At 44.2% G+C, this 20,159-nt stretch overlaps 1 protein-coding gene across 2 annotated transcripts; it reads left to right on the forward strand.

Annotated features, from left to right (window-relative positions):
- Window positions 1–585: 585 nt before the first annotated feature.
- On the forward strand, window positions 586–19,934 carry TBC1D25 (TBC1 domain family member 25). 2 transcript variants are annotated; one of them, XM_073541282.1, is made up of 6 exons: window positions 586–818; window positions 2,791–2,900; window positions 9,968–10,119; window positions 10,280–10,401; window positions 10,511–10,699; window positions 11,615–19,934. In XM_073541282.1, exons 1-6 carry the CDS (start codon window positions 774–776, stop codon window positions 13,058–13,060), a joined length of 2,064 nt encoding a protein of 687 aa, XP_073397383.1. In that variant the 5' UTR covers window positions 586–773; the 3' UTR covers window positions 13,061–19,934. The 2 variants fall into 2 exon arrangements, with proteins under 2 accessions (XP_073397383.1, XP_073397384.1); XM_073541283.1 differs by lacking the exon at window positions 586–818 and having other exon boundaries at window positions 2,798–2,896.
- Window positions 19,935–20,159: the final 225 nt, after the last annotated feature.

Genomic DNA, 20,159 nt, shown 5'->3' on the forward strand with positions numbered 1-20,159 from the left:
TCCTGATTTTTGCATGTGCTTTGGAGTGCCAAGGTCCTTCATGAAGAATATTCAGGATTGAGAGTCCTCAGTAGTTGATACCTTTTAATGGCTAACTGAAAAGATGGTAACACATTGCAAGCTTTCCAGACTACTCAGGTCTCTTCATCAGGCATTGACTAATACAACATCTGAAGAATTTTGTATTAGTCTAGCCTGATGGAGACCTGAGTAGTCTGGAAAGCTTGCAATGTGTTACCATCTTTTCAGTTAGCCATTAAAAGGTATCAACCACTGAGGACTCTCAATCCTGAATATTTTTCTATCTATTGGCTAACATGGTACAAAGATATATATCTTTCCTGTAAGGCCCTTCATGTGCTTTCTGTGTGGAGTGGAGCAGCCACCCATCAGCAGTGCCACGCAGCTCTATGTCTGTGTGCTTTGTTTTAGGCGATACATTGCTACAGCTCTGCTCCTTTACCAGTGGGCGCTGGGGCAGAATGACAGGGTTCAAAACAATGAGTAAGACGAGTCTGCAGGGAGGGAGAGAACGGGTTGCGCAGGTCTTCATGAGTGTCCCTTCTGCAGGAGCCATCTTCTCGTGGTCTATAGAGTACAATGAAGAGCATTTAGTACACACAAGCATGGCGACTGCAGGGAGGGCACGTGATGGCCGGTGGAACGCGCTCCAGTGGTGGGGGGCGGGATGGATTCCTACGGGGCTGTAGATGACCTCATTCCCGGATGTTCTCCAGATTCAGGAGCAGCGGTAGCAGGCTGAGGCCAGGGACATGGAAGAGGAGGAGGAACGGGAGGTGGTGCGAGTCCGGGTTCGGGTGAGTTGGGGTTTCTGCTGTGACGTGTATTACATGGGGAGCTGCCATCGTACGGTGGTGTTGTGTGCCGGTGTGTACAGTGCCGGCACATAACGTCAGAACCCAGTGTCCTGTACCCAAATCCATTGCACCCCTACCGGCCTCAGTCCTGTACCCAAATCCCCTGCACCCTACCGGCCTCAGTCCTGTACCCAAATCCCCTGCACCCTACCGGCCTCAGTCCTGTACCCAAATCCCCTGCACCCTACCGGCCTCAGTCCTGTACCCAAATCCCCTGCACCCTACCGGCCTCAGTCCTGCACCCAAATCCCCTGCACCCTACCGGCCTCAGCCCTGCACCCAAATCCCCTGCACCCTACCGGCCTCAGTCCTGTACCCAAATCCCCTGCACCCTACCGGCCTCAGTCCTGTACCCAAATCCCCTGCACCCTACCGGCCTCAGCCCTGCACCCAAATCCCCTGCACCCTACCGGCCTCAGTCCTGCACCCAAATCCCCTGCACCCTACCGGCCTCAGTCCTGCACCCAAATCCCCTGCACCCTACCGGCCTCAGTCCTGCACCCAAATCTCCTGCACCCAAATCCCCTGCACCCTACCGGCCTCAGTCCTGCACCCAAATCCCCTGCACCCTACCGGCCTCAGTCCTGCACCCAAATCCCCTGCACCCTACCGGCCTCAGTCCTGCACCCAAATCCCCTGCACCCTACCGGCCTCAGTCCTGCACCCAAATCCCCTGCACCCTACCGGCCTCAGTCCTGCACCCAAATCCCCTGCACCCTACCGGCCTCAGTCCTGCACCCAAATCCCCTGCACCCTACCGGCCTCAGTCCTGCACCCAAATCCCCTGCACCCTACCGGCCTCAGTCCTGCACCCAAATCCCCTGCACCCTACCGGCCTCAGTCTTGTACTTTAATCCCCTGCACCCTACCGGCCTCAGTCCTGTACCCAAATCCCCTGCACCCTACCGGCCTCAGTCCTGTACCCAAATCCCCTGCACCCTACCGGCCTCAGTCCTGCATACCCACCCCCAGAATACTCTCCTGTATACCCGCTGTACTGTACAGTATCCCATACACATTGTCTCACATTGTTACACTATACATAAATAATGCTGAACTACACATACCGGTCGTGGGTGTCGGGGCCGTACGTGGATGCCGTCCATAGATCCCGGGGCCGTACAGCTCCATGTGTCAGTCTACAGACAGCACAAGTACCAATGTAAATCATTGTGGTAGTTCACCTGACCCTGTTTACACACAAGTAAAAAAAATCATGGCTGGGTCACACACAGTGGCACGCGGACATGACACAACCTGACTGTGCCGGTGGCACACATACATACGGAAAACAAAATAGATGGAAAAGCATTGATTTTTCTGGATGAAAGACAGTTTTGTATACGCTCATGTGAACCCGGCCACTGATTGCACTCGTCATAAATGGGGCTAATTGTCATTCAGATTTCTCAGAAATACCATAGTACAACTTTGACCGTACCCGTACCTGGCACCCAGTTGTTTATGCCATTTGTGCTGTGCCCTATCTCCAGTGACTGCAGTGGTACACAGATGTACTACAAGTACCAAGCACACATTGCATTAGAGTGACGGTGTAAAATGCTGGGCCTCCAGCTACAACTGGGTTCTGTCATTTTAACAGGAAGCAAAAGATGCTGAAATCCAATATGGCGGCTCCTTCTGCCTCTGCTTTCTGGCATGAACGGGCTACCCATAAACATTATCTGCTGGTCGTCCGACTGTCTGCTCATCTTATACTGTGGAGGCTAAGCCTAGGCTTGTCTCCATGTGATGCGATTCCTGTGAGATAGCTAAAAGAAAAGTTGACACAAGCTGCCTTCTGACCACCAGTTAATAAGTGTATAGTGTGCCCAGGTTCAGTACACGTCTCGGTACTTGTGTCCTCCTCTCAGAATTTGCTTTGTCTCCTGTTTTTATTTTTTTTTTTTAGAAATGTGACGGTATCTTACAACCCGAATCTCGCTCCTTCGCTGTGGACCCCCAGATCACCTCATTGGATGTCCTTCAACATATCCTGACCCGGGCCTTTGATCTGAGTGGGTGAGCTGCTTTGTATATCAGTACCAAAATAAGGGACATTATTAAAGAAGCCCTCCTCCTCCCATCAAAGATTTTATCCCCCTAATATATTGCAGTCGCCATATTATATACCATTGTGCACTTACAATTGCTCATTTCTCCTTTCTACCCAGTAAATTGTTCTCTTTTCCATTAGGTCTTTGACATCACATGTTTAAAAACTGACTAGCTGAGTCCTTATAAGCTCAATGTAGAAACAGGAGGTCAGTTTTGTCTGCAAAAGTCATAAGTCACTGTAAAAGTCTATGGCATTGGGGAGGAGCGGAGCAGCTGGGTTACAAGTTGGAGGAGAATGATAAATGCAGGGACAAGAGACTTCCTCTTTCTACATAGAGCAGAGAAAAGAGAAGAATTAAAGGGAATCTGTCACCCCCCCCCCCCCCCCCCCAGGAAGTATATGACCTATTAATTGATGGAAATGTTAAGCTAACCCTACCTGTCTGCCTCATATTAGTGGCATTGTTGAGAAATTTTATATACTTATGCTAATGATTTCTTCCAGGCTCCAGGGCGTGAGTTGTCTTGAAAGGAATCCCTGCCTCCTATCTTCATTATAATACTACTCCTTTCCCATGCACATCAGTTATGGAGCTGGAATCCCGCACCTGCGCCCTGCACTGCCTTCACAATACGTACCTTTTCCAACCTTCTATGGGCGCTGTATTCAGGGATCTTCTGCGCCGACGACATCCGCTCCAGTGTGCGTGCCAATAAGGTCTCCCCACTTGCTGCATAGTCATCACCATGTACACATTGTTCCTAGCGATGACTGTGCAGGAAGGAAGTGGGGAGAGCACCTTATCAACATGCATGTGACTCTCTGGCACCTGTGCAGAAGATTCCTGAATGCAGCGCTCACAGAAGAGAGGATAACATAGTTAGTAAGGCCGAAAAAAGACATTCGTCCATCCAGATCAGCCTATAAAATTCTGTCAGAATAAATCCCCAGATCTACGTCCTTCTAAGGAACCTAACAATAACTGTAAGATACAATATCGTTACGCTCCAGGAAGACATCCAGGCCTCTCCTGAACCCCTCGACTGAGTTCGCCATCACCACCTCCTCAGGCAGAGAATTCCAGATTCTTACTGCCCTAACAGTAAAGAATCCTCTTCTATGTTGGTGGAAAAACCTTTTCTCCTCCAGACGCAGAGAATGCCCCCTTGTGACCGTCACCTTCCTTGGTATAAACAGATCCTCGGAGAGATATTTGTATTGTCCCCTTATATACTTATACGTGGTTATTAGATCGCCCCTCAGTCATCTTTTTTCTAGACTAAATAATCCTAATTTTGCTAATCTCTCTGGGTATTGTAGTTCCCCCATCCCCTTTATTAATTTTGTTGCCCTCCTTTGTACCCGCTCTAGTTCCATTATATCCTTCCTGAGCACCGTGGCCCAAAACTGTACACAGTACTCCATGTGCGGTCTAACCAGAGTTTTGTACAGAGGCAGTATAATGCTCTCATCATGTGTATCCAGACCTCTTTTAATGCACCCCATGATCCTGTTTGCCTTGGCAGCCGCTGCCTGGCACTAGCTGCACCAGGTAAATTTATCATTAACCAGGATCCCCAAGTCCCTCTCCATGTCATATTTACCCAGTGGTTTCCCATTCAGTGTGTAATGGGGATATTGATTCCTTCTTCCCATGTGTATAACCTTACATTTATCATTGTTAAACCGCATCTGCCACCTTTCGTCCCAAGTTTCCAACTTGTCCAGATCCATCTGTAGCAGAATACTATCTTCTCTTGTATTGACTGCTTTACATAGTTTTTGTATCATCTGCAAATATCGATATTTTACTGTGTAAACCTTCTACCAGATCGTTAATAAATATGTTGAAGAGAATAGGTGAGGTGATATCACAACTACCGGTGATATCACCTCAACCAACACCGGAACTGCTGCAACCCACCATCCTGTAGCATGTAAGCCCGAAAGGGCAGGGTCCTCTCTCCCCTCTGTATCAGTCTGTCATTGTTAGTTTGTTTACTGTAAGTGATATCTGTAATTTGTATGTAACCCCTTCTCATGTACAGCACCATGGAATCAATAGTGCTATATAAAAATAATAATAATAATTAGGTCCCAACACCCACCCCTGCGGTACCCCACTGGTCACAGTGACCCAGTTAGAGAATATACCATTTATAACCACCCTCTGCTTTCACTAAGCCAGTTACTTACCCTTTTACACACAATTTCCCCCAGACCCAGCATTCTCATTTTGTGTACCAACCTCTTGTGTGGCACGGTATCAAACGCTTTGGAAAAATCAAGATATACCACATCCAATGACTCACCTTGGTCCAGTCTATAGCTTACCTCTTCATAACTGATTAGATTGGTTTGACAGGAGCGATTCCTCATAATCTCATGCTGATATGGCGTTAAACTGTTATTCTCATTGAGATAATCCAGAATAACATCCCTCAGAAACCCTTCAAATATTTTACCAACAATTGAGGTTAGACTTTACTGGCCTATAATTTCCAGGTTCACTTTTAGAGACCTTTTTGAATATTGGTACCACATTTGCTATGCGCCAGTCCTGTGGAACAGACCCCGTCGCTATAGAGTCTCTAAATATAAGAAATAATGGTTTGTCTATTACATTACTTAGTTCTCTTAGTGCTCGTGGGTGTATGCTGTCCGGATTCGAAGATTTATCTATTTTAATCTTATTTAGCCGGTTTCGCACCTCTTCGGTGACCCTTAATATAGGGATTTCTTTGTCTCTCAGCATTTCACCTAGCATTTCATTTTCCACGGTGAATACTGTGGAGAAGGTGTTTAATATATTAGCTTTTTTCCTCATCATCTACATCTGTATTTCTGAGGGCGTGCAGGGCGCAGGATTCCAGCTCCATAACTGATGCTGATGGGAGGGGGATAGTATTACAATGAAGACGGGAGGCGGGGATTTCTTACAGCACCGCAAACCCCGGAGCCTGGAAGAAATCATTAGCATAAGGGAAGAATATAAAATTCCTCAACAACAAGACCATTAATATGAGGCAGACAGGTAGAACCAGTGTAACATTGCTATTACCTGTATGCCCATATTAATAGGTCATACACCTCCTGGAGGGTGACAGATTCCCTTTAAGTGGGTTAAGGCAAAAAGAGCAATTGTAAGTACACAGTGCTATATAATATGATGATTAGAGTATATTAAGTAGGATAAAACATTGGTGGAAGTGCTTCTTTAATTCTAGTTAATCATTATGCAACAGTGCAGAATTAGAAATGATGCTGAGAATCCCTTCAATCAGGAAGAAGTCAAATTATTATGGAAGCAGTCGTTTGTGTTAGGGTTTTCCCTTTATCCTCATTGGCAAGTTTGGACAGATTATAAGCACATCACTCGGTTGTGTTTGGCGTTCATATTTTCTGTGAGTGAATTTTATATATGGTATGTGATGTCTGTATGTGTGCTATTTGTGTCTGTGATGTGTGTGCGCTGTTTAGATGTATGTAGATCTTATGTGTGTATGATGTAGGTGTATGAGCCCTTTAGATCTGTGTGATGTGTGTATGTATGTTTGCGGTTTAGATTCATGAGATTTAGTTCTGTGTTATGTATGTGTGCAGTTTGTGTGTGAAGTACAGGGTGGGCCATTTATAATGGATACACCTAAATAAAATGGGAATGGTTGGTGACCCAGATCGGCGCGCTGAATTTGCAGAATGGGCAAGGCAAAAATTGGAACATTATGTTCAGTGATGAGGCATACTTTTTTTGGGTGGGCCATTTATATGGATACACCTAAATAAAATGGGAATGGTGACAGTTTTCTTGCGTAGTGTGTCTTGCATTGAAATCTGCGGCAATGACCCGGGTACTGCATTCACCAGACATCAACACAATTTCTATCCGCTCCTCACGTGTTAACCTCTGCGACATGTCAATGGCTGTAACCAAAGAGAAACTTGTAAATAACTCATGAAAGAATAAAGTTACGTTAAAACCAAGCACACCATTGTTTTTCTTGTGAAATTCTCATTAAGTTTGATGTGTCACATGACAGTCTTCCCATTGAAAAAATAAATTTGGATCCAAAATGGCCGACTTCAAAATGGCCGCCATGGTCACCACCCGTCTTGAAAAGTTTCCTCCCTCCCATATACTAATGTGCCACAAGCAGGACGTTGATATCACCAACCATTCCCATTTTATTTAGCTATATCCATATAAATGGCTCACCCTGTATGTAAGAGTGCCAATTAGATCTTTGTGTGATGTATGTCTGTGATGGTATATGAGCCATTTAGATCTGTGTGATGTACGGTACGTGCGTGCAGTTTAGATTCACGTGATGTACAGTACCTTGCAAAAGTATTTGGGCCCCCTGGAACTTTTCAACCTTTTCCCACATATCATGCTTCAAACATAAAGATACCAAATGTAAATTTTTGGTGAAGAATCATCAACAAGTGGGGCACAATTGTGAAGATAAACGAAAGTTATTGGTTATTTTACATTTTTGTGGAAATTCAAAAGCTGAAAAGTTCGGCATGCATTATTATTCGGCCCCTTTAACTTAATACTTTGTTGCGCCACCTTTTGCTGCTCTTACAGCTGCAAGTCGCTTGTGGTATGTCTATCAGTTTTGTACATCGAGAGACTGAAATTCTTGCCCATTCTTCCTTGGCAAACAGCTCGAGCTCAGTGAGGTTTGATGGAGGTCGTTTGTGAACAGCAGTTTTCAGCTCTTTCCACAGATTCTCAATTGGATTCAGGTCTGGGCTTTGACTTGGCCATTCTAACACCTGGATACGTTTATTTGTGAACCATTCCATTGTAGATTTTGCTTTATGTTTGGGATCATTATCTTGTTGGAAGACACATCTCCGTCCCAGTCTCAGGTCTTTTGCAGACTCCAAGAAGTTTTCTTCAAGAATGGTCCTGTGTTTGGCTCCATCCATCTTCCCATCAATTTTTACCATCGTCCCTCTCCTTGCTGAAGAAAAGCAGACCCAAACCATGATGCTGCCACCACCATGTTTGACAGTGGGTATGGTGTGTTCAGGGTGATGAGCTGTGTTGCCTTTCCGCCAAACATATCGTTTGGTATTGTTGCCAAAAAGTTCGATTTTTGGTATCATCTGACCAGAGCATCTTCTTCCACATGTTTGGTGTGTCTCCCAGGTGGCTTGTTACAAACTTTAAACGACACTTTTTATGGATATCTTTGAGAAATGGCTTTCTTCTTGCCACTCTTCCATAAAGTATATAGGTGGGCACCATGGAAAATGACATGAATATGATAACTGGGTGCAACACTGTGCCAAGAAGATTAAATAAAAAAAAAAGTGAGAAAAGAGACACAGGATAACATGCACACAACAGCAGAATGTCCATGTGAAAAAATGCTTTTATTGACATACAATAGCCAGAGAGATCCAAGTGTACAATAAAAACAAAAAACACAAATGGAACAAAAGTGGGCAGGTGGAGAACACATGCAGTATACAAAAGAAGAAATGTTTATATCAATCAGTGTTTCAAAATATGCATTCACAACAATGCCCTCTATCACCATATAATATGCATAAAATGTTTGGTATAAACATGGACAATTTGCAGCAGTAAAGTCTGATCAGTCTAAAGGCCCTTTTACATTTAGCGATGCACCAGCGATCCGACGAGCGATCCGACCCGGTCAGGATCGCTGGTGCATCGCTAAATGATCGCTAGTGAGCTTTCACACAGACCTCACAGCGACGCAGCAGACGATACTCACCTTTCACACACAGCGATCCTGACATCCTCCCGCCCGCCTCCACGCGTCGCTCGTCTCACACAGCAGGAAGCTGACGACGAGAAATGGAGCCGCCCGATCTCGCGCGATCAGCGATGGACAGCGGGGGAGCCGGTCGGAGGTAAGTATCACACATAGCGATATCGCTAGCAATATCGCTACTGCGTCACAAAATCAGTGACGTTTTAGCGATATTGCTAGCGATATCGCTATGTGTAAAACCCCCTTAATAGTCACTTGTAGGTATGTAAACAATCCAAATGATTACCATGCAAGTCCATAGATGAGGGAAGGCAATTGCTGGATCACATGAAAATTACCTAAGCATACTCCCACTGCCCACACAACCCTTCCACATGTTTGGTGTGTCTCCCAGGTGGCTTGTTGCAAACTTTAAACAACACTTTTTATGGATATCCTTGAGAAATGGCTTTCTTCTTGCCGCTCTTCCATAAAGGCCAGATTTGTGCAGTGTACGACTGATTGTTGTCCTATGGACAAACTGTCCCACCTCAGCTGTAGATCTCTGCAGTTCATCCAGAGTGATCATAGACCTCTTGGCTGCATCTCTGATCAGTCTTCTCCTTGTTTGAGATGAAAGTTTGGAGGGACAGCCGGGTCTTGGTAGATTTGCAGTGGTATGATACTCCTTCCATTTCAATATGATTGCTTGCACAGTGTTCCTTGGGATGTTTAAAGTTTTGCAAATCATTTTGTATCCAAATCCGGCTTTAAACTTCTCCACAACAGTATCACGGACCTGCCTGTTGTGTTCCTTGGTCTTCATGATGCTCTCTGTGCTTCAAACAGAACCCTGAGACTATCACAGAGCAGGTGCATTTATACGGAGACTTGATTACACACAGGCGTATTATATTTATCATCATTAGTCATTTGGGACAACATTGGATCATTCAGAGATCCACAATGAACTTCTGGAGTGAGTTTGCTGCACTGAAAGTAAAGGGGCCGAATAATATTGCACGCCCCACTTTTCAGTTTTTGAATTTCCACAAAAATTTAAAATAACCAATAAATTTAGTTTAACTTCACAATTGGATCCCACTTGTTATTGATTCTTCACCAAAAATTTACATTTGGTATCTTTGTTTTGAAGCTTGATATGTGGGAAAAGGTTGAAAAGTTCCAGGGGGCCGAATACTTTTGCAAGGCACTGTATGTTTAGACCTGTCTGATGCATATGTGGGTCTTATATGTAATCCTAAACCACTCGTCACACACAAAATTGCTCACAGGAAGAACTTTGGAATCAGCTACTTGGGTCGGGATAAGCAAGGACATGAGATCTACCTTTCTCTGATGTCGGACTGGGACTTGGGAACCGCGTTTTCCAGTGCATCCAAGCCGTACCTTCAGCTGAAGCTCGACATCAAGCCGTCAGAGGACAGTAAGTGATCACACCAAGGTGAAGGTGGCAGTGCTTGCCAGTAGGCAGTTGGTGATGGCAGGTTGTCTGCGATACAGTGCCCCTGCATAAGTTGTGCCTCTGGGGGGGCTTCACACTTCTATCTCCCCATTCATTACTCTGCTCTGTATTGTACACTAAGGTCCCCTGCTGGAAGACTGGGATATAATCAGCCCTAAGGATGTCATTGGCACAGACTTGTTCTTCGTGGATAAGCGGACACTCAGCGCAGCTCTGCCATTCACTCAGTCCATCCTGTCCCAGGTGAGACCCGTCTTGTGCCATTTGATGTGATTTTTCTCATCCTGTATAATCTGGGGGCTTATTATTGGCCTTATTATCATATTCTGCTTTTGTCTTTGCCGGGATACAGGTAGGTCGTACAATCTCCAGGATGCAGCAAGCCCTGAGCTGGACTTATGGTGAAGATGTGAAGCCTTTCAAGCCACCACTGAGTGATGTGGAATTCCACATGTTCCTGAACCATGAGGGGCAGCTCAGCCGCCCCGAGGAGCTCCGTCTGCGTATATACCATGGAGGCGTCGAGCCTTCATTGAGAAAGGTAAGGTTTTATATTTTATGAAAATTATCCATACCTGTCAGACAATAGTTCTTGATATTTTTGTACATATGTAATTAAAACCATAAGTCCAAAAATTTATTTAGGACCTTCTTTTAAGAGGGTTTCTAGATTGTTATAATGTGGCCCTCCTCCCATGCGCTGATTGTTGTGGGTAGTTCTCAGAATTGATCATTGGAGGGGAATAATCAGAACAGAAGACTCTGTGAAATCAAGAAGTGGCTTACTGGTCTTGTCATTTTCCCTTTAAACTCCATCTTATGCAAATATTGAATGTCTGTCATCAGTGGCTTTATACACGTCTGCCCTGCTGCTTGTTTTACCAGTTGCTTCTAAGTTATACTGGATGGAGAAGGGATCTGCTTCCAAATGCCAATATTGTCTCTCACCCTGAGACTCCCCACCCTCACGGACTCTAAAATGTTTCACCTCTTAGAGGATGTATTTCAGAAGTGCAGCTCCACTGTAGCAGCCGGTCAAGCTTCAGAAACGTGCCATTCTAATAAATGAGGGGCGCTGAAGGTTGTAGGTTGTTCTTCTTGTCTTTTTGTCACATTGGATCATTCTCTACAAACTGATGGCACAATTACACAATGTCCCTGTAAAGAAAGAAGTTTTACGGTGTCATAGATCAGTCAAAAGGAAGGTTCCTATTGATAATGGGACTGACTAGAAGGATTTGTTATGTGACTTGTACAGAGATGTGACAGGACGCAGCATACAACAGTGGAGAGCTTAACCGTAGTCACATAGGACTTGTACAATTTCTTATGGTGAAATAGTGCATTGTAAATTGCAAGTATTAATATTTTTCTTCTGTGTGTTTTCCTTGCCCTCTATTAGATATGAAATTCCCAAACCCTGTTCCTGTATTCTCCTATGTTCTTTTTCGATCAGGTCGTCTGGCGATATCTCTTGAACGTGTACCCAGATGGTCTGACTGGGCAGGAGCGTATGGATTACATGAAGGCTAAAACCCGCGAGTATTACCAGCTGAAGAGTGAGTGGAGGGAACGGTGCAGCCAGGAGGACTTGGAGTTCATCCAGGGCAATGTCATGAAGGATGTCCTGCGTACAGATCGTACCCATCCCTATTTTTCAGGTTCAGAGGACAACCCTCACCTTCAAGCCTTGCACGATTTGCTAACTACATACGCTGTTACCCACCCACAGGTGTCTTACTGCCAGGGCATGAGTGACATCGCCTCACCCATCCTGGCGGTTATGGACAATGAAGCCCATGCTTTTATCTGTTTTTGTGGCATTATGAAAAGGTTAGAAGGGAACTTCCGCATGGACGGGGAATGCATGTCTGTTAAATTCGCACATCTCAAATTACTGCTGCGATATTCTGACCCAGAGTTCAATACTTACCTAATGTCTCGGGGTGCAGATGACCTCTTCTTTTGCTACCGCTGGTTGCTTCTAGAGCTTAAGAGGGAATTTGCTTTTGAGGATGCTCTAAGGATGCTAGAGGTGATGTGGAGCTCATTACCTCCTGATCCTCCAGAGAAAGAAGTAGAGCTGTTAGGACCTCCATGTGCACCGGGGGAATGTCTAAAAAACACCCGGAGGAGGCACATGATGCGTCCAGACCGTGGACTGAGCCCAGAGGGTGAGGAGGAGGCATCGATGACCCATGTAGAGACTGAGCAACAAACTGAGATATTGGAAAAAACAGAACCCGATGGAGAGCAAGAATCAACCCCTGTGAGGTGTCCAATGTTAAAGCAGGCCAGCTTTGGAGAGTTTAAGTGTTATGGTGTTAGTGATGGCAGGTCAAGCTTTGATTCTGAGGATCTGCCTCTGATTCCTGTCCTCCAGGTTCGACAGTCCACTGACGAGGAAGATGAAGAACGGTTTTGGGAACAAGAGCCTCTCATTAAACCTCCTGATTCGTTGGGGGTCTCCAAATCCATGTCCAATCCTTCATTAACCTCTTGCACTCCTACTTCTCAAAGCCCTACATCTCTTGCTACAACGGACCCCAGTGAGCCAACCTCTGCTGCTAAGGATGAAGGAGAGTCTCAGCTAGAAGCTGAGCAGACAGCTGCCAGCTCCCCAGCTCCGATCAGCCTACCTCCGCCCCAGGAGTTTGGACGAGGGAACCCCTTCATGCTCTTTTTATGTCTTTCCATTTTGCTGGAGCACCGTGAGCAAATTATGAAACAAAACATGGGTTACGATGAGCTTGCAATGCACTTTAACCGCCTGGTCCGAAGGCACAACCTAAACCGCGTTCTCCACCGCGCCAAAGCTCTCTTTGCGGACTACCTACAGTCTAAAGTTTGGGATTCGGAGGAAGGCGATGAGGCGGCTGCAGAATCTCCTGCCACCTCCTGACCACTCATTTTGTCGTCTTGACTTCATCTGCTGGTCAAGAGCACAGAAATTTTCCAGAGGAGATATTGAACCAATTTATCTCCAGGCTTGTACTGAACAACACACATTACAGATTTGACAGTTTTATAGCACTGTCTGGTGTATCAGCCTTCTGGCCTGAACCCTTCAATTGAGCTCCTGTTCATCCCAGCCTCCTAAACTAGTTATATACTTATATTCACAAGTGGTTTATATGTATCCTGACTGAAAAACATCAGCAGGACCTTTGTTGCAGAAAAGCATAGCAACATTGTTCCAACAAAACCCAAAATAATATAAAGCCTAAATTATTATAACCAGGGACTCAGTTTCTGCTCCTTGGTCAGGTCTGCTGTGCTATGATATCTTATAACCAGAACATGTTAATATCAATACATTTATTGTAGTGTTAGTATCAGGGAGATGTATGAATCAGTTTTATCTACATGAACTGCCATTTATGAGACATAGATTAATATGATTAGACCTTGGTCCTTGTGTCTAGATCGGTAACGGGTCGGTAGGCGAGTCCTGTCATAGCATCATTTCCAGTTAGTAGTTGTAGACAGCATGGAAGGAGATGCTGGGCCTCCTAGTTCTACCATCACTCATGCAGGTCTCGTTAATGTGGAGGAGTTCTTTGATTTTTAGATACTGCATGAAAACTTTCCTGCAGGGGTCCCAGGCACTGAGGTCCGGCCTTGTCATTGGTTTGGATCCAGGACTCTTGCACGTCACATTTCCAGTGGCAGCAGAAAAGGTTTTTGGTTCTGTTGTCCCCATAAAATGACCAGGGATAACCGCTGTTGTATGGACAAAAGTGCATCATGTCAGTGAAGTTGGGGAAAAAGTGCTGAGCCTTCATTTACAGGTTACTTATTGTTTTTTCTATGAAGATGCATTATTATATCTTGTAGGATCGCTATCATTTCATTGCAGCTGAATGGTTAGTTCTGCTAGAACGCCATGTCGAGACGGAGATCGGGAGTTAAAGCTTATCTGGCTGGTAGTATAATCAGGCAAAGCAATCAGCACATAGCCAGCTGATCTCTAACAGGGGTACCCCAGATTACATTAACACAAGTGCAAAATGGACGACAACTTTGGGCTTGTAATCATCCTGTCAGTGCCTAAAGTGCTTCCTATTATTTGCCAATTAATATATACCCACCTTGGCACCAGGATAGGTTATTAATAATTCACGGTAAATTATTAGGACTCAAGCTTTGCTGTAAGTGAACAGCAGGGGGAGCCAAAGTACCACGACAAATTGAGTAATGTCGGGGTTTTTTTTTATTACAGATAGTATACATTTTCATTTTTTAGCCTAGCACATGGGTTCATTTTTAGGTTGTTATAGCACACAGAGAATGCAAATATTGAATTTATAGAATTAAGAGAAGGAACGAATCATTTGATGTCGGAGGCATCAATATAAGCTTACATACACTGTGTTCCAAACTATTATGCAAAAAATATTTCCTCATATTTTCTCTAAATTACCTATATGAATTGCAGTCATTGTTATTTTCCAGTCATCTAATATTCTAGTATAAGTGCAATGTTTTTGAACAAACTGCCTATGAAAACAGTATATTTTTAAAAATAAGAAACACTCAAAATGCATGTTCCAAATTATTATGCACAGCAGAGTTTTCAACCTTTTTATTTTGAACAAAAAATGGTCAATTGTGAAATGATAAGCATTATCAGCTTATTACAAAATGAAATCCGTTTTCAAGTCAAAACTTTATTCTAGGTGATGTTACATTTGCACATAGGACCCCTTGTTCGAAAGAAGCTTCTGAACTCTCTGGTCCATTGAATTTGTCAGTTTTTGGATGGTTTGTGCTTCAATTGTTTTGCATGTGGACAGAATACCCTCCCAGAGCTGTTGCTTAGAGGTGAACTGCCTCCTGCCATCATAGACACTCCTTTTGATGATCCTCCAGAGGTTCTCAATGGGGTTGAGGTCAGGGGAAGATGGTGGCCACACCATAAGTTTGTCCTCTTTTATGCCCATAGCAGCCAGAGATGCAGATGTGTTATTTGCAGCATGAGACGGTGCATTATCATGCATGAAAATGATCTTGCTGCGGAAAGCGCGGTTCTTCCTCTTGAACCATGGCAGGAAGTGCTGTTTTAGACACTCCACATAGATTATGGAGTTCATCTTTACCCCTTCAGGGATCCTAAAGGGGCTGACAATCTCTCTCCCCATGATTCCAGCCCAAAACATTACTCCACCTCCTCCTTGTTAGCGCCTTAGCAGTGTTTTCATGGGGTTTCCATCAACCAGCCATCCTCCACTCCATCCATCTGGACCATCGAGTGTTGCACGGCACTCATCGGTGAACAAAACAGTTTGGAAGTCAGTCTTCATGTATCGTTTGGCCCACTGGAGCCGCTTCTGCTTGTGTGCAGTGGATAGAGGTGGTCGACAGGATGGCTCACGCACAGCTGCAAACCTCTGAAGGACCCTGCATCTTGTTGTTCGGGGGACGTTGGAGGCACCAGCAGCTTCAAAAACTTGTCTGCTGCTATGACCAGGCATTTTTGCAGCTGCTCTTTTAACCTGACGCAATTGCCTGTTGGAAAGAGTCCTCAATGTTTCCTTATCAGCACGCACACGTGTGTGCTGGGAATCAGCTACATACTTCTTGATTGTGCGATGATCACGATGAAGTGTCTTGGCAATGTTGATTGTAGTCATGCCTTGACCTAAATACTCCACAATTTGTTGCTTCTCAGCAGCCGACACATCCTTTTTCTTTCCCATTTTGCCAAAAAATGTAGGCTGCTTAATAATGTGGAACAGCCTTAAGTAGTCTTGCCTTTATTTGGACACACCTGCCAAACTAATGTGCACAGGTATCTACAATTGCTTTCAGTGATATAAAGAGCCCTGACACACATCACCATCAATGAGTTTAAATGACAAACAAAAAAATTCTAACCTTATCACTCCTAAACTCTTTTTGCATAATAATTTGGAACACAGTTTATTATTGCCTTTTTAGCTTTTCATTGCTCACAATACAGTGAAAAGAAAAATCAAAATATTCCAGGTTTGCAAAGAGCTAAAATGTTAGTTATTGCAAAAAAACAGAAAGCATACTGCAGTCGCATGTGTACCCACTAGGTGGCCACAGAGTCATCTTACGAGTCATGGGGCAGACAGAAGTAGAATGTTTGTGAAAATGTATTCTAAAAGGACAATAGTCTGCGGGACAGGTCCTCTGTGTCCCCTCAGTCTTAGGGTAGTTGTGGAGGTAGAGGTCAGTGAATGATATAGTATAGGTCAAAGTGGAACTGAGTTACATTTCATCAGTTTAGCATTGTATGGACTTTGTAATAATGCTCATAATTATACATAATATATATTATTTCTATTCTGACAATAGACTGAATCCAAATCTGGAATGCACAGTCTGTGAGGCCTGGGACTGGTCCCAGTGTCAGCCCTGACTGGGTATTTCCATAAAGAACGAATCATGTTTTGTCAAGATAACTGAGGCTGCACCCTGTACTGTAAAGCATGGTGGATGGATTCCATACACTGCGTAATATTCAGAGGGTCCTATGTATTCAGGCGAGGTGCCAGGTGTCTTAAAGTAATGCAGTGGTTGCCTAAATGATGGGGTCCATGGTGCGTTGTAGTCACCCTGGTCGATGTTCATTTCATTCCAGCCTCTTATTTGCACATGGGCGCACTGTGCCTGCTATTTATTTTGTATTTGGTTGTGTTTTTGTACTTTGTATTGAATTATGTTGCTGCTTTTCTTCTGTTTAGCTTTTTTTTGCCAAAGAATGTTTTTTATAGATGCACATGTGCAACAAGGAATAGGATTCAGCAAGGGATTACACTACTGGTTAAACATTGCCCTATTGACTTTCCATTATGGTGACTGAATCATTCTCCTATTGATTTGTCCAGAAGCTTCCCTGTACACTTGCTAGAGTTGCATAGCGAACATAACAGTTGCAAAAGATCTAAAATTGCTGCATTTATTTTTTTTCCAGATTGTAAGCCACGTGTAACTGCGACCTGTTTGCAACATATGTGCGGTTTTCCATTATTTATATACAGCAAAATGCCACCAAATCTCACATGTTTTGGTCGCTCGTCATATTTGACACTTGCTGATGAAAGTTATGGTACAACTCTAGTCTCAAAGGGATCTCCTGTTATTTTTCAAAATTGGGGTAGAGGCAGAAAATAGTATGAAGTAAGGAAGAAATCCAACATTGCTCACCTTTTTAATCCCTTATTGGTACGATGATCACCACGGGTCCTACAGTGATAATATCACATCCATCTCTTACCTGCCAGCAATGGACACTGACATTCCTACTTCTACCCCAATTTTTTACCCTCAGTAAATGCCACATAGTGATAGAGATGTAGATCTATTGTTACATTGCTGGAAATCGATGTACAAAGTAGAAATACTCAGCTGTCACCCAGTTAAAACCAGTAGCACCAAAAAGTCTCCATGCAGCAGAGACCCAATTCCCAGCTCAGTCTTGTTATACACCGGTGATGTGCAACCCTGGGAACTACAGGTGTCAGCATGCCTTCATTGGCATTTTGTAATGCTGGAAAGCACTTTGCACCAAAAGCGGTCTCTGTGCTATTGTGCAGGTAGAACATATACCGTAAATAATTGTTCCTGATTTATTCCTTCTGATGCAATAGAAAGAGATGACGGCTTATATTTCTACACATACATGGCGTATAATTCTGTACATAACACTAAGGCCTAGGTCTAAATTGACCCAAAGGGTCCAACTGCTGGCACCCACCGATTGTGGAAATTGGGTTCAGCAGAGCCCTATCTGAATAGAGAAGAGGTAGATTATTCGCTGCTCTATTCCTTTTCTATGCTGGAGATAGTGGAGTGCTGCACTCAACAATTTCTAGCATTCCCGCTATTCAGACATGGCTTTGCACAGTCCCATTTTCAGTATTGTTGGGGGCCATCCCAACTACCAACAATCAACACATTAACCCCTATACTAGCAATACAACACCTTTTAAGAATGAATTATACTGTCACATACCAGCCTGATGGAGGCCAGAAGGACGCTCTCTTGCTCTCCATCAGGTAAATGGGGGCTTAAGGATATTTGACATCACATGAGAGCTTTCCCAGCACACAAATTAGATGGGCACTGGTATCACAGCGTGACTCAGCCTTAAAGTGCCTTGGAAAGGTAAGGCCCTTTGTTTTAGGTGCAGAGCATTTGAGAACTGGTTGAACAATGTCTGTCTCCGGCTTTGGGGACCTGCTTGTGCCCCATTAGTAAATGGGCATGAATACCAATCTCCTACTCCACTAAGCCACTAAGACTGGTTCTATACGTGTTAAGTGACGTCACCTCTGGGTATAGAATTGTCTCTAACCTCAGGCCAAGATGCTGTCAATCTGCCTCTGCATGGTATGATTTACCTACAGCAGGAATAGAAAGAATGTATTCCTTATTACCAAGCAGCCCTCTAAATATAAGGCTGTCTATAAGACGCCATAAGGGTATGTGCACACGTTGCGGATTTGCCGCTGCAGATTGGCTAGTGATTTACAGTACAATGTTATTCTCTGGGGAAAAAACCCGCTGTGCACATGCTGCGGAAAAATCCACGCTGAAACGCAGAAGTTTATTTTCTGCAGCATGTCAATTCTTTGAGTGGATTCCACAACGTTTTTACACCCATTCCATTATAGGAATCTGCAGGTGTAAAAACGCAGGGGAAATCTGCAGGAAATCCGCATAAAAAACGCGAGGATTTTGATCTACGGATTCTGCCAAAAGTTGCTGATTCCACGCAGAAAATTCCACACCGCAATCTGCAACGTGTGCACATACCCTAATAGGGCTATTCTAGCAGGGCAATACAGATTGAATACGGGGTGTGATGTTTGCAAAATAGTTGTTTTAGTGAAGTCATCGGGCTGACTCGCCCACAGTAGCCTTGTATAGCAGTTAATTAGCTCTGAGTGAGTGGTCTCAAAGTGTTATTAGGACATCTTATACTGTAAATGGTCTTTTGGTGATGGATCCACATTAAGCCTGGGGCAACACGGTGACTTTAGTGGGGACACATGTCATGCTGTTGAAAATTACTGCTACCTCACATCATAGTGCAAGTGAACGGGGTTGCATTATGACCCATAAGGTGCCTCGACAAGCAAATGGCAAAAAGTCAGAACCCGTTGGATTTTTGACACTTCTCGTGGTACCTTGTGGGTCGTGACACAGCCCAATTTGCTTGCATTACACTGCACACAGCGATCTTTGGACGCTAGATCTGTGTCGCGTCCAAAGTCTCCATGTAGCCCCATCCCAGATCTCTCAAGTCCCAATATAACCTCCACATTACTCTCCACCTCAGGACTTGATAGAAGCATAGCAGATGCCGATGACTCTTCTCCATTATCATAGTGCAGTTTTAGCCCATTGTGGAGAGATGGCAGATGCTGATAATGTACCGATGTGGGGGGTTAACTATGATTTATTTTATTCCTCTTGTTGCTCCTTTTGCGTTCCAGACATGTAACATGACAAGGTTTGGCCTTTCATTTTGATTCATGTAGTAGCAGATGAGGCACAAGAGCATAAATGATCCTCTCCTTACTATTTCCAATTGAGCACATTCTGCACCGTAAGATGAGTGTCCATATATCACTCCCTGGGCAATCTGAGAATGAGGAATGGATGGGAAGAGACTCGTGAGGATGTGATCACTCTAATAAATGAGTATTACCGGACACTGCGCCTTACAGGGAATCGCCCATGAAATATAAGCTCTGTTTTTGTGCCCTTTTCATGTAAATAAACATTATTAAGGGTTAAATGCTGTGTCGCTAGTTATTTCACTCTCGTAGCACTGACCTAATCTGCAGCGCACATTGCCATGTTATGGACTTGGTCTTGTCATTGAGATATTAATGGCTAGAGCACCAAAATCTGAATGCTGATCATATCACCTGAAAAGTAAGAACATTCTGCACCGCAGTCATAAGAAATTTCTTGGCATGCTCCATCTCATATCTAGGAAGGACATCTCCGTAGTCACGTA

The sequence above is a fragment of the Dendrobates tinctorius genome, unplaced genomic scaffold (genome assembly GCF_039654945.1).
Source record: "Dendrobates tinctorius isolate UK_male_01 unplaced genomic scaffold, ASM3965494v1 ptg000120l, whole genome shotgun sequence".
In the NCBI taxonomy this organism is placed as follows: domain Eukaryota; kingdom Metazoa; phylum Chordata; class Amphibia; order Anura; family Dendrobatidae; genus Dendrobates; species Dendrobates tinctorius.